Source organism: Theobroma cacao, chromosome 1, assembly GCF_053813885.1.
Source record: "Theobroma cacao isolate CCN51 chromosome 1, ASM5381388v1, whole genome shotgun sequence".
NCBI lineage: Eukaryota > Viridiplantae > Streptophyta > Magnoliopsida > Malvales > Malvaceae > Theobroma > Theobroma cacao.
In genome coordinates this window covers 8,649,393-8,661,786 of record NC_142639.1, presented here as the reverse complement: position 1 = coordinate 8,661,786, position 12,394 = coordinate 8,649,393, and the positions used below count along the sequence as shown (strand labels likewise).

Here is a 12,394-nt window from a genome sequence, read left to right as displayed (position 1 = left end):
ATGAAAATTCTTTTGCAGTGTCTTCTTAAAGGCTCCTAATGTAGACGTTATAAATTTGGCTTCGAGGACGGGGGCAGCAGCATAGTGCACCCACAGCCACCACTAGACCAAATTCGATCTTCCCTCTTCCTCTCTTCTCTCGCTCCGTGGACCTTTTTTCTCTCCTCATCCTTCCATCCTTTTCTCGCTCGCCCCCTCGTGTTTTTCCCTCTTGTAAAGTGGAATTTGGGGGAGGGGAAAAGAATCTTTCAGTACGCTTGTCACGTGCCATGTTGTTGCAAAAGTAGACCTGACCTGTGCTTAATGGGAGTGAAGGGCTTGTGCATGCCAGCGTGGGGAGGGTGAAATATCTTTGACGGACGGCTGACACTTTATGGTAAAGACAAAGGAATACTCCCTGGTCCCTGCCTACTGGTAGAAATGGATTTCTTGTGATCCTCTCCTGAGCCTCAACCGCGAGGTATTTTTCCTGTGTTTTTTCTTCTTATATTAACGGAAAAATCAAAGTGGAGTTGCCTTTGCTTTTTGATAGTAATATAAAATTAATTAATTTAATAATAAATTACTAGTAATCATCACACTTCATTTTAGACAAAAATAAGGGTGATGCTTCTTTTTTGCCCTACACTCATAACGTGAGTTGGAGCAGAAATCAGACTTGAGCCATTTGTTTTACATTGATGGGATAGCAAGCAGATTGGGAGCCTGAGTATGCCTCTTGGGCAATAATCTCATTGAAAGCTTGGGTCGGATGATACGCATCCCAGAAGATATATTCATCCCTATTTGAGCATGGGATTGAAAAGGGGAGACAAGTTATTTGCCCTCTATTTCTTCCAATGCCACAACATCCTCTATCTGTGGCACTGAATCCTGCAAAATCAATGCTAGTTTATTAGAACATTCTTAACTAGGATATTTAAATGAAATTAACCCCCAAGAACGAATAGGTTGATGCGTGTTTCTGGTGACGATGATTTAAGGTGGACTTACCGTAAGTGGCAGGACTACCTAGTATGTCATTGAAGGCTCCATAGGTATTGCCATAAACAAAAATGGCCCCGGCGTCGGTGTGGTTAGCATTTAGCTGATCAACAAGAGATTTGAGCCGCTTATTGAAAATTCTCACCATATCATTAACAGCAGATACACACTTCCCTGGTGGAGCAAGACCCGTAGCTAGCTGATTCGGTATGCAACCAAGGGGGCCAATGCCCGCCAACAAAAATTTTCTCAGTCCTAATCTGTATAGTGCCTACAAATGAATCACTGTCACTGCTTCAGAGTCAGATTTCAGACCCTTTTTTAACTCACTCCAGCTTTCAAGAAACAATAAACATATATCAGAAATCAAAATTATTTGAACACAAATTCTCCATTCTTGAGGACATAAATATATATATATATGATTGCAGAAGATTGTCTTACCATAATTTGCCCTGCGTAGTTCATTATAAGAAGATCAGCATAATCTTCAGGATTGTAAGTGGAGCTGGAGGAATAAAATGAGGGCTTGAGGTAATTATTGATGTAGTCATTGCTACCAATGTTCATCACAACTAAAGACTTTCTCAAATACTGTTTCAGCTGCACCTCATCCATTTGGTTTCTCAGTTGGTTCAATGTACTTCCCAAATTTTGAACCTGCTGACTCAAGCTGAACCTGTCCCCCTGCGTCACGATGACTCGTGCGGTGAAATTAAGTCATTCATTCATTGAATCAAGAGATGTTTAAGGAAACCTAAAGTTGGATAAGAATTTACTAGATTTAGTCCGCTTTCATCGAGGATCCCTGCTGCTGCTGAAGCATAGTTTACTCCACTACGAACGTCTCTTTCTCCAGTGAAAGTTGCAGTGAAGGCTGGAAGAAGAGGAAGACCTAACAAATCTCCTGCAAGATGTATACATGTAAATCATTATGATAAGGTTATTAATGACTTGTGGTGGGATTTATAAAGTCTTTTTGAGTTTAAATAATTGTTATTTCAGTTAATTTCACTTAACTGGTGACATATTCAAGTTCTAAAGTTAGCTCTATGTATATAATAATAATAAAAAAAGTACCAAGGAAATCTACGATGGTGTTTCCGTTGGAGAACCTCCCAGTTGGTCCTCCTGGGAAATCAATACCATAAGGAAGATAGTTGGATTTTGCCAAAGAGCTCAAGCCGTTATTGTTCCCATTATCCACCAAGGAATCTCCTAGCACAAACATTGCCGGGAACTGGGCTGGCGCCCGTCCCACCTCCATACCATCTGACTCTGAGAATGAGACTGCAAGCAGCAAACAGATAAAGCTCATCATCATCAGGGACAACTTTGTTTTCTATGATCTCCTCCTTTGAAATAGCATAGAAAAATGATCCTGTGAATGAGAGGTATTGATGATGCTTCCCTTAGAAAATTTGTTAAAACGGCTTATTTCAAACATCCGTCAAAGGAGAGAGGGATGATGCTTGCTTGTTTCATAATATTCATGGTCTTTAGCAAGCTATTTGCATTTTCTTGTCCCTTTAGCCAATCCTTTTGGTTGGTCCGTTAGTTCAGGCTGCTTAGGGAGAGCGTCTCTTTTCATATTTCAAGCTCCTCGATAAAATTGTGACATGCCTTTGTACTTTTTACCGAGGTAAACAGTTATTTGACTTACTGCATAGCAAGAAATTTCCATGGAAAACGAAGGTTTTTTTCCATTAATTGCTTGTCATCTGGGTTTTCCTTTCACCTGCCAGCACTTCAATTTTCTGCGGACCTTATGTTATAACGGGTACTAAGTTCGAACTCTATTGGCGTTTGGTATGAGATAAGTAGGAAAGATTTCTATATTTTAATTGGCTGTGCTTATAACGTTTGGTTTATAAAACAGATATGAGAAAATCTTTTTATTGTAAAGTGATCACAACGAGTAAAATAAATATCATTTTTTAAAATTACTTTCTTCTTTAAAAATGAAGTTATAATTTTTTTTTTCAAATTATCTTCACCATAATCTGATCCTCTCCTTTCTTCTTTTTTTTAAAAATGATTTTCAAGTGATTATAATTTTTTTTCCTTATACAAAATAGTGATTTTACCAGCAACATCAAAACCCACCATCAAGATAGGCCTCTCCTTCTTGACAAAAAGTCAAGCTGAGAAGCTTTGTTAATGTCAATCACATTTTTGTTCCAGCACTTTGTGGTGTGTTTGGAAGAAGGATATAATCTTTTTACATTTTAAGGCCATAGCTTATTGAGTTTTTTTTTTTTTTTTTTTTGTCAAGGGTAAAACAAAGTAAATCAATAAAAAAAAACCCACCAATAATCCACTTTCAACACTTTTTGGATTTCGTTGTCTTTTGATGTTTTTATTTTTTTATATATTTATTCCTTATTTTATAAAATAATTTTATAATTTTTACTTTAATCAATTTTTATAAAAAAATGTAAATTTAAAAATTTATATTAAAAAGAAGGTAAGTATTCAATTTTATATTTTTATATATAAAAATAACTTTATAAATTTGCGTTACATTTTCAGTAAAATGCTTTTAAATCAAATACTACAATATAATTTTTTTAACAATCACATTTCTTACAATCATCATTTTCTTATATTATACTAAACGTTAAAAAATTATCTTCTAAACAATAATATTCTTAGCAATCACATTTAATAACAATCACATTTCTAATAAAATACCAAACACCACCTTTAGATTTTTTTTTATTCCAGTAAAAATAGAAATGAATTAGCAACTACACAGTATTGCTCGTCATAATGGAAAGCATTGAAAATTTATACTATTATATGAATCATTTTTAAAAAAATGTATGTTGTATTCTTAACCATATGAAATAACTAAAAAGAGACGATAATAGTTATTTCAGATTTGATTAGAATAAATCATTTGATTGATATATATATATATAGTCCTACAAAAAAATTAAGCATGGTAACAATATTGCCTCCAAATCGGTCCAAAATCGAACCGTTATTCCTATGAGTCAAATTATCCTATTTGGTTTACGAAGAATATGAAGGAAAAGAAATAAATTTGTATAATACTTAATAAAATTCTTAAATTATTTTAAAAAATTAAATAAATATTTATATTTATATTATATTTAATTAAGTTTATATATTTTTATTTTAAAGTAAATAAGTCTTTATGATTAACCATTAACAATTATAATTGATTAAATATTAACTATAAAGTTTTATTTAAATTTAAATAAAAATAAAAAGATTTAATTGTACATAATAAAAGAGTTATAATTTATTTGAATTTTTCTTAATATTATAGAGAATTTTTTAAAGAGTATTAGAGAGTCCTTCTTGAGCAAGTAACACTTTCTTCGGCGTTAAGTTTCAAAGGTTTGAACTTTAGTGGACTTTGATTGAGAATTTGAGCTTATTGCTAGAATGACCTAGCAAGACTTAATTGCTGGACATAATTTTGATTAAGGCTTGTGGTTGGGCTTGTAGCATTGGACCTTATCCTATCACTAAGTCATAATTAATTGAGTAGCTAGCTTCCAATCACTTCGTACTTGTCCCCACCTAGGGACGAATTTAATAACATGCCGAAAAATTAAGCTTATTTGTTTTTAATGAAATCTCTTATGTTTTAAATTATTAAAAGAATTTTGATTTATTTGGAAAGATAAAAATTAAAGCATTTCCGCCAGAGATACTAATGATGAGATTTGAATGAAAGCCGTTGGAACAGTAAGGGTGTTTAAGTAATCCAAAACTATTATCACATTAATTATTATTTAATTACTGCTAAAAGACAAAAACTGCTTGGAGATTACCTTTATGAGTTTGAAAAACACTCTCTTACTCTCTAAGGTTTGGTTGAAAATAAACTTATCTGCCTGAAAAGTAATAGCGGTAATTACCAAAATTACTTTAGATGATGATACTAATTGTTATTTATTTCTTCTTATTCATATTCTATTTTTTTTTACTTTCTCTTTTTATCTCGTATATTTTTTCTTTCCTTTTGTCCCAAGAGTTTTTATTTTTAATACAAAATTGTGAAATTTAATTAATTATAAATACGGTTGAAAAATTTAATTAGCTTTATATGTTTATTAATTAGGTTTAATTATAATTTAAATGTGTATCATATATAACTCAATTAGAAAAAAATAATTGTCATTTATAAGATTTGATTGCAAATAAAGTATCTCTCTTCAAAAAGTTACCGTTATTATACTATTAATCAAACTAATATTTATTTAATTTTTTCTTTAAATACTAAAAATATCATGATTTTGTTTATTTTCTTTCTCTTTTTCCCTCATTTTTCTTTTTTCTTTTGTTTAATACATTTCTAAATCACAAAACATTTTTTCCAAATTAATTTTGGTGTAAATGAGATTTAGTTGGAATTTAAAAAAATCGACAAAATTGAATTTAAGGCATGTCTTTTAATAGATATTATTTTTAAGATTTATTTTACTCTTACCACTCAGTATATAAAAAAAAATTATGTAAATAGTTTTAAAGATACAATAAGAACAATATATAACTTCATCTTGCATTTTATAAAAGTATATCGCTAGATACATCTAGGGTTATAAAGTTGTTTAACTTTAAAATATATTTTATTAAACAAGTAGAATATGATAAATTTGTATTCTTTTAATAAATGGAGGGAACTCAAAGTAAATATTTTTATTTATAACATAACACTTTTTTTCCTCTTAATTTTCTACTATTATTTTGTTTGTTTGATGTATCAAAATGGTTGGCAACAAGTCTTTAATATAGACTTGTAAGTGTATCTTTTTTAAGAGCACAACCTTTCTATCAAGGAACTTTTATTTCCTAAAAATACCATTGCATGTTGCACGATATAATTTTTAAATAAAAGTTTTATTCCAATAATTACTTTGTGAAAAGATAACAATTCATAACATAAGATAATAATTCATAACTTTTTATATTAAAACTTTTGAATAAAAATATGTCTTGTAATTTTAAATTTAGAGGTGTTTTGTTAATATGTTACTTTATTAAGAGACATAATTTTAATATGAAAAATCACTTACAATCTAATAGTCTCATTATGCCACATAATGTGACATAACTTTTCAATTTATATGCTTTTCAAATAATCATAAATTTCATATAAAAAAACATAAATTTTAATTTACTTTTTCACATAAAAAGACAAAACTTATTATTTTGAAAATACAATGAGAATTAATGAATTTATTTTAACTAAAAATAATTTCAATACATTTATAAAAAAATTAATATATACAAGTGCAATAAATTTATAATGTAATTGAATTAAAATATAATCCTCCTAAACTATATTATAGGAGTTTCATTCTATGCACTATTTTATTGTAATTTGACTATTTTGCTTCCTTTAAAAAATTCATAATTTTGTAGTTAAAAAAATATAAAATTTTTTAAAAAATAAATAATTAACAAGAAGGTTCATTTAGCTTTCTATTTAAGGTTAACTAATAATTAACAACAATACCTTTGTTAAAAGGATAAGAAGGTATTTTTGAAACTAAAAATGGTAAGTACATTTTTCAATTAAATCGGAAAATGGTTTTTGTAATTTCTCATAGTTAAAAAAAAAGTATTCGGTATTTCACTAGTATTTATTATTTAATTCGTACTGCTTTACATAAAGAAACGACCTAGAGACCGCGCGAACCTTCCTGGAAGTAGTGTTGAAAGCCAAATTTACATTAACTTCCTCCTTTCTTACATCTTTTCGTTTCATTTAGGGGTTGCTTCGAGGGTAATAAAGTAATTTTGTCATCATAGCAGCCACGGCTTAATCACGGTACTAATTAAACGAAAAGATTTGGATGCTCCTTCCGCCTTCCTCACTTCCCATGGCCCCAACCAAAACCGACATAAAACTCTTCTCGAGAAAACTAGTACTTTATTATCATAAAAGTTTAAAACTAATTAATTAATAATTATCATAGGATACTACCCCACCTATTTATGATGTGGGAAAAAGGGAAAGCCCAAAAATAACCATATCACCGTATCAATCAAACATTTGATTGATTGATCAGAAAAAAAGAGCCCTCCACAGCTACTCACTCCCTCATCCCAACACTTACCGCTAAGCAACCAAACCTTTTCTCGTTTCCCTCTCTTCTTCCTTTGTTCCTCTGTAGCCGCCCCCCAAACCTCCTCACCCCATCCGATCCGCTCGTCCTCACCCTCAGATCCATCTCACGCGCTTTGAATCTGATTCCACGCGCCACTATGGTCGTCAACGGCATGCCCGTGAAGAGGATGAAGAGGAGAGTAACGGCCGATCTCTACGACTTCCTCACCTTTCCTTCTTCAGCTTCGGGATCTAGCGTTGCCATGCCGTTTCGGGCTAACATCAGGTCGTTTCTAACGAAGCACGCGCTAATGCCGCCTCCGACTTCTCTTTTTCCTCACCTGATGACTTGGCAGATCCTCTTCAGGGTCGGTAACGCGACGGACGGCTCTGATTCCTCCTCCACCATGGTTTGTCTAGACGTGGTGGAGGAGGACGTCGCTAGATCTAGATCCATCTACTGCGACCAGTGCCGAGTCGTTGGTAAGTGGGACTCGGACCGAGTCATTGACCGATTCTGTGTCTTTCACGCATCTCTAGGCACTTTCTCGGGTTTCCGGTTTTACTTCGGTTACCGGTTGCATTTTTCGCAAATGGCGGGAAAATGGCAATCCTAATAAATTAACTTAATAATACTAAAAATAAAAAACAATTTTGTTGGTACTATTTTTTCTATATTTGGAAAATTGAAAAAAAATTAACGATGAGATAGATAATGTTATAATCTCGTGAGAGTAGAAAATATAAATTCGAAACTCAATGAGATGGGACATCTAAGTTCTGAAAAATACAAATAATAAAAGTGTTCGTCTCGTGAGAAAATGGGACGAGATGGAAGCAGTTTTATTTTAATGGGTAACTTGTAGGAGTGGGTAAAAGTGGGGCCCAGTAGTGATAGTGATCTTAGATGGGCATTTTTAAGTATGTTGATTGTTTTTATTATTGTATTATTTTATTCGATGTTTGGATTGGATTGATAATTTATTTTCTTTCTATTATGAATCTTGGGGGCCCCACGTGCGTTTGATTGGTGGCTCTTTTTATGGTGACGCGACACATGTAGCCGCTGCCACACAGCTGTCATCGATTCTTTTTATCGTTCTTAATTTTAGACTCTTAGTGGCATATGGTCGTAAATAAGAGTGATTGCAAGGGGGATTGTTTTACTAATCTAGACACTCGTATCTGGGGGCTTCCTAAGTTTTGTTTGTCATATTCTGCTCCTGACTTCTCATCATGCTTATCCAATTGACTTTTGACAGGTCATCCGGCATTCGCTTATATTTATTTTTATTTATACATATTTTAAGCAAAGATTTTTTGTTTGGGGTTAGCTGTGAACGCTATGGTAAATGTTTCAGCGTTTATTACCGGAATTAGGATTGTAGGAAATTAGAATTAGCATTTGATTCCTTTGATGCTAGTTGCTTGTATTGGACAAATGGAAATGATTTTTTAGACTTTTCCGTTTAACATGAATAGTTGCGTAGTTGTGTGAATTCATGAACCATCTTGATTATTGATTATTATTGGGTTATTATTAACAAATAAATAAAATTTTAATCGATAGGAGTTTTCCTAATCTATCTATAATGTTGAATGGTTAGGGTGGAGCGGTCATCCAGTTTGTTCTAAACGCTACCACTTCATCATAAAGGCTGATGGTAATTCTATTGGCGGCTACCACAAACCTTGTGTGCGCTGTGGAGATATCCTGCATTTGTCAGAATTAAGGTCTAACTCATTGTTTTCTCATTAGATTTGTTTCTCTGGACTGAAAATTATCTTCCTTTGTCTAGTACATGTAATGTTTTATACATGTGATTTCTTCTATGTATGCTAGTAATGTATGTTTGGTCATTAACATGCATGGATGGCATAGGGGTCAAACCTTGTTAGAGTTGGCTACCTCTCCAACTTCTTCAATAAATCTAACTTTCAAGGTGGTCTGAACTTTGAGGCTATGTGTGATTGCCCAACATTGTCGAACTTACTTTAATCTCTCAGAATATGATAGTCACATGTTTTTTTCCTCAGCTCAATTTGCAAGTTTAAAAACATGATAGAAACAAGAAGACACTTGAAGTTCATACGTGTTACCAAGCTCTGCATATAGTCCAATGCATGTCTATCATTTTATTTGATGTTTAAGGTCACCTTCTGTTAGTTGTCTTGAATTTGTAGGTCATGAAGCATCTTTTTGACAGTGATTAAATCCTTTTGAGTTCAATCTTTGAAAAAAATTGATGAATCTATTGGCAATAATTATTTTTTTTCTTTCTTTTTTTCTTTTTATTATGAAAACTGGAATTTTCTGTTAGTTTGCTGAAGAGGGCATTCTATGAATTTTTTTTGACAAAAGTGGCTACTATATGCACTAGCGTATTGTGCTAGCTTTACACGGGTGATCATGCTAATCTATTATCTTTTCACCACCTTCGAAATATATGAAGTTGTTGGCCTTATGAATTATGCTGTAATTTTATGTACCATTTTTCTTTTCAGGTGCAAGTCATGCAGCCATGTTACAACTACAGATGATCTTGAGGATTGGGTGTATCACCAATTGGAGGACACCACTCATCTGTTACATGGTGTAATCCATTCTAATGGTTATGGCCACCTTCTTAGGGTCAATGGCAGGGAAGGGGGTTCCAGGGTTCTTTCAGGATGTCATATCATGGACTTCTGGGATCGACTATGTCAAACCCTTGCTGTCAGGTCAGAAATCTTAGTGTGTGTTTTCTTTCAAATTTGATCCTATGTGTCCAACAGCTGACTACTCTCCTTGTCTTGCAAATCTTGTTCAATGTTATTGCTAATATTGTTTCTCTCTTTGTATAAATCTGGAAATAATATGACTAATTAGACAATGTTTTCACTGATATAGATGATTTTATTAAATCTGAGCTATGCTCTCTCTCTCTCTTCCTCCCTCCCCCCTCTAAATTTATATCAATTCCTTGTAAGTGAGTTGGAGACATTTGATTGGGCCTTTTAGTTAATTCTTTTTCTGGAAAAAATGAAAAAAAAGATCGGTATGTAATCTCAGATAAAATTATGATCAGTACATTTGTTTTTCCATTACAGTTGATTTGTAAGTTTGCATTTTACTTGGATGCATATAGCTGTATGATTTAACGTAGTCATGGCATTGAGTTATTGTCTAACTGTGTTGGATGATTCCATACAAACAGGAAGGTCAGTGTGATGGATGTATCAAAAAAGTATGGGTTGGAGTACCGGCTGCTTCATGCAATTACCAAAGGACACCCATGGTATGGGGATTGGGGTTATGAATTTGGTGCTGGTAGTTTTGCCCTGACATTTGATGCCTATAAATCAGCTGTTGAAACTCTTTCTAGCCTTCCGTTATCCATCTTTCTTCCACCAGGATGCAAACCCAGCACTCGACTGCAAGATGTTATCTCATTTTACCAGTCTTTATCAAAGTCTGAGCTTGTAAATATAAAGGATCTCTTTTGTCTTCTGATGAGGTTGATCCATGATGCCCATAAGTCGTCCTCTAGGGTTGAGGATGCTACCTGCAAGAAACCACGAACCTCTTCTTATGGGGTTGTATCATGGAGTAGAGCTGATGTTGGACGCGTTGAAGAGGCCATGTTTAGAGTGCTTCGGGCCGTGTCTGGGTCCAACTGGGTAAGCTACCGTGCTCTTAGGGGAGCTGTCTGCAGAGTGGCTTGTCCAGAACTCCTTGATCATTGCCTCATGGAACTTGGTGGAAAACTGGCAGCAGAAGGAATGGTTGTTAGTTCAAGGCGCAATCCTGATTCAGGTGCTCTCGAGTTTAGGTATGTGATTGGGTCTCTTCAAATGCCTCTTAGTTTACACATAGCTGGCACAATTCCGTGCCTGAATATTATATAGCCATCAGGTTTTTGTATCTCTGAACAACTTTTGAATCATAGGATTATTATTATCGCCCCTTTTTGTTTGTTCGATGTCAGTTATGATATAAACACCTCTTACAATACGTACTCTAATATGTAGTTTTGTTCTGTTACAGACTTGAGCCTGGAACTGTTTCCGTAACCACCACTGGCAATGATTTTCGTGTTGCAAACTGTCCCCCCTCTGAGGAAGTGCTTAAGCGAGACCTTAAATTCTTGTATGAATCCATACTCCACCCTCAAACCATGTTGAGTTACGGGCCTGATCTGACGAGAAATCTTGCCACCAGCTCTGCTGAGAAGCTCCTTGACTGCAAGCAATTTGTGAAAGTTTACAAGCATGAGAAGCTATCAAGCGGGAATGATGTTGTAGTTTGCCTTTCATGCCAGTTGGAGCTTGTGGATCAATCTGAAGAAATTGGCCCAGATCCACCTGCAGAACTAGTTGTGTTACCACTAAATGCTACTGTATCAGACCTCAAGATGGAAGCTTCAAAGGCTTTCCAGGAAGTGTATCTGGCATTCAGAAGATTCCAAGCTGAAGAGTTGCTTGGCTATGGCGGTGTAGAGGATTCCACCCAAGTCAAGCAGTTGTTGGGGTCAACTGAATCAGTTCGAGTTCGAGGGAGATGCCTGGGGAAAAACGGGCTTAGTAAATTTAGGGCGGAAAGAGGGATTGAGAGGTGGACGGTGGATTGCATTTGTGGAGCTAAGGATGATGATGGGGAAAGGATGTTGGCTTGTGATGTTTGTGGGGTGTGGCAGCACACAAGGTGTTCCGGCATTAAAGACTCGGAGGCAGTGCCTGCGAAGTTTGTTTGCTACAGGTGCAGGGAGTCTCTGCACATGACTCGAACAGGTGGACAGTGTAAGGATGAGACCGTCTCTTCTCTGGGTGGCACTGGCAGCTATGGAGAGAGCTTGACAACTCCTTAAGGTGTTGCTTGAAATCTCGTTGTTTTTGGTGTTTTCCAGGGCCTAGGGGAGCTTTCCTCGGGGCCTAAATCGATGTGTACATAAAAAGGAAACTGGCCGTAAGGCATCAAGGCAGTTGTTGTTCTCTGTCCAGTTGTTTTATTTTCTTGTATATATTTGCGAAGTTTATTTAATTTAAAAAATAAAAAAAAATCAAAATGAAAAAAGAAAAGAAAATAAGAGAAAAAGTACAAAGAAGAATCATTTTCATTTCGATTTCTCTTCCACTTTTTGCTTCTCTCTCTCTCTGCTCGTCTTTCTATTCTCTTGTCAGTGTGTCTCTGTTTGTTTAATTGCGTGGGATCCGTCAATTTCTTCCAAATTAAAACGAGAGATGGATAATAAATTTTGATCACCAAACTACGTAGAGTGACACATTTGAATTAAAAAAAGGCTAGTAAATTTTAAACAAGATGAACGACATAATTAAAAA

General features: G+C 34.4%; 2 protein-coding genes across 3 annotated transcripts; one reads left to right on the top strand and one right to left on the bottom strand.

The window, feature by feature from the left end:
• Positions 1 to 562: 562 nt before the first annotated feature.
• On the bottom strand, positions 563 to 2,528 carry LOC18612012 (GDSL-like Lipase/Acylhydrolase superfamily protein). Its single transcript, XM_018120490.2, has 5 exons — positions 2,065 to 2,528; positions 1,764 to 1,891; positions 1,429 to 1,671; positions 994 to 1,255; positions 563 to 873 (listed from the first exon to the last, which is right to left on the bottom strand). Exons 1-5 carry the CDS (start codon positions 2,306 to 2,308, stop codon positions 653 to 655), a joined length of 1,098 nt encoding a protein of 365 aa, XP_017975979.2. The 5' UTR covers positions 2,309 to 2,528; the 3' UTR covers positions 563 to 652.
• Positions 2,529 to 6,945: 4,417 nt separating this feature from the next.
• LOC18612011 (PHD finger protein At1g33420-like) lies at positions 6,946 to 12,171 on the top strand. Of its 2 annotated transcripts, none has more exons than XM_018129936.2 (5): positions 6,946 to 7,558; positions 8,683 to 8,809; positions 9,581 to 9,796; positions 10,273 to 10,887; positions 11,103 to 12,171. In XM_018129936.2, exons 1-5 carry the CDS (start codon positions 7,234 to 7,236, stop codon positions 11,920 to 11,922), a joined length of 2,103 nt encoding a protein of 700 aa, XP_017985425.2. In that variant the 5' UTR covers positions 6,946 to 7,233; the 3' UTR covers positions 11,923 to 12,171. The 2 variants fall into 2 exon arrangements, with proteins under 2 accessions (XP_017985425.2, XP_088662171.1); XM_088806045.1 differs by having other exon boundaries at positions 7,416 to 8,423.
• The last annotated feature ends 223 nt before the right edge of the window (positions 12,172 to 12,394 follow it).

Bases quoted from the DNA above. Each gene is read 5' to 3' on its own strand.
- LOC18612011 (XM_018129936.2), top strand. From the start codon at position 7,234: ATGGTCGTCAACGGCATGCCCGTGAAGAGGATGAAGAGGAGAGTAACG. The intron at 7,559-8,682 runs GTAAGTGGGACT...TTGAATGGTTAG, and splicing joins CGACCAGTGCCGAGTCGTTG to GGTGGAGCGGTCATCCAGTT. The intron at 9,797-10,272 runs GTCAGAAATCTT...CCATACAAACAG, and splicing joins TGTCAAACCCTTGCTGTCAG to GAAGGTCAGTGTGATGGATG.
- LOC18612012 (XM_018120490.2), bottom strand. From the start codon at position 2,308: ATGATGATGAGCTTTATCTGTTTGCTGCTTGCAGTCTCATTCTCAGAG. The intron at 1,256-1,428 runs GTAAGACAATCT...ATTCATTTGTAG, and splicing joins ACTACGCAGGGCAAATTATG to GCACTATACAGATTAGGACT. The intron at 874-993 runs GTAAGTCCACCT...TTGATTTTGCAG, and splicing joins AGGTAGTCCTGCCACTTACG to GATTCAGTGCCACAGATAGA.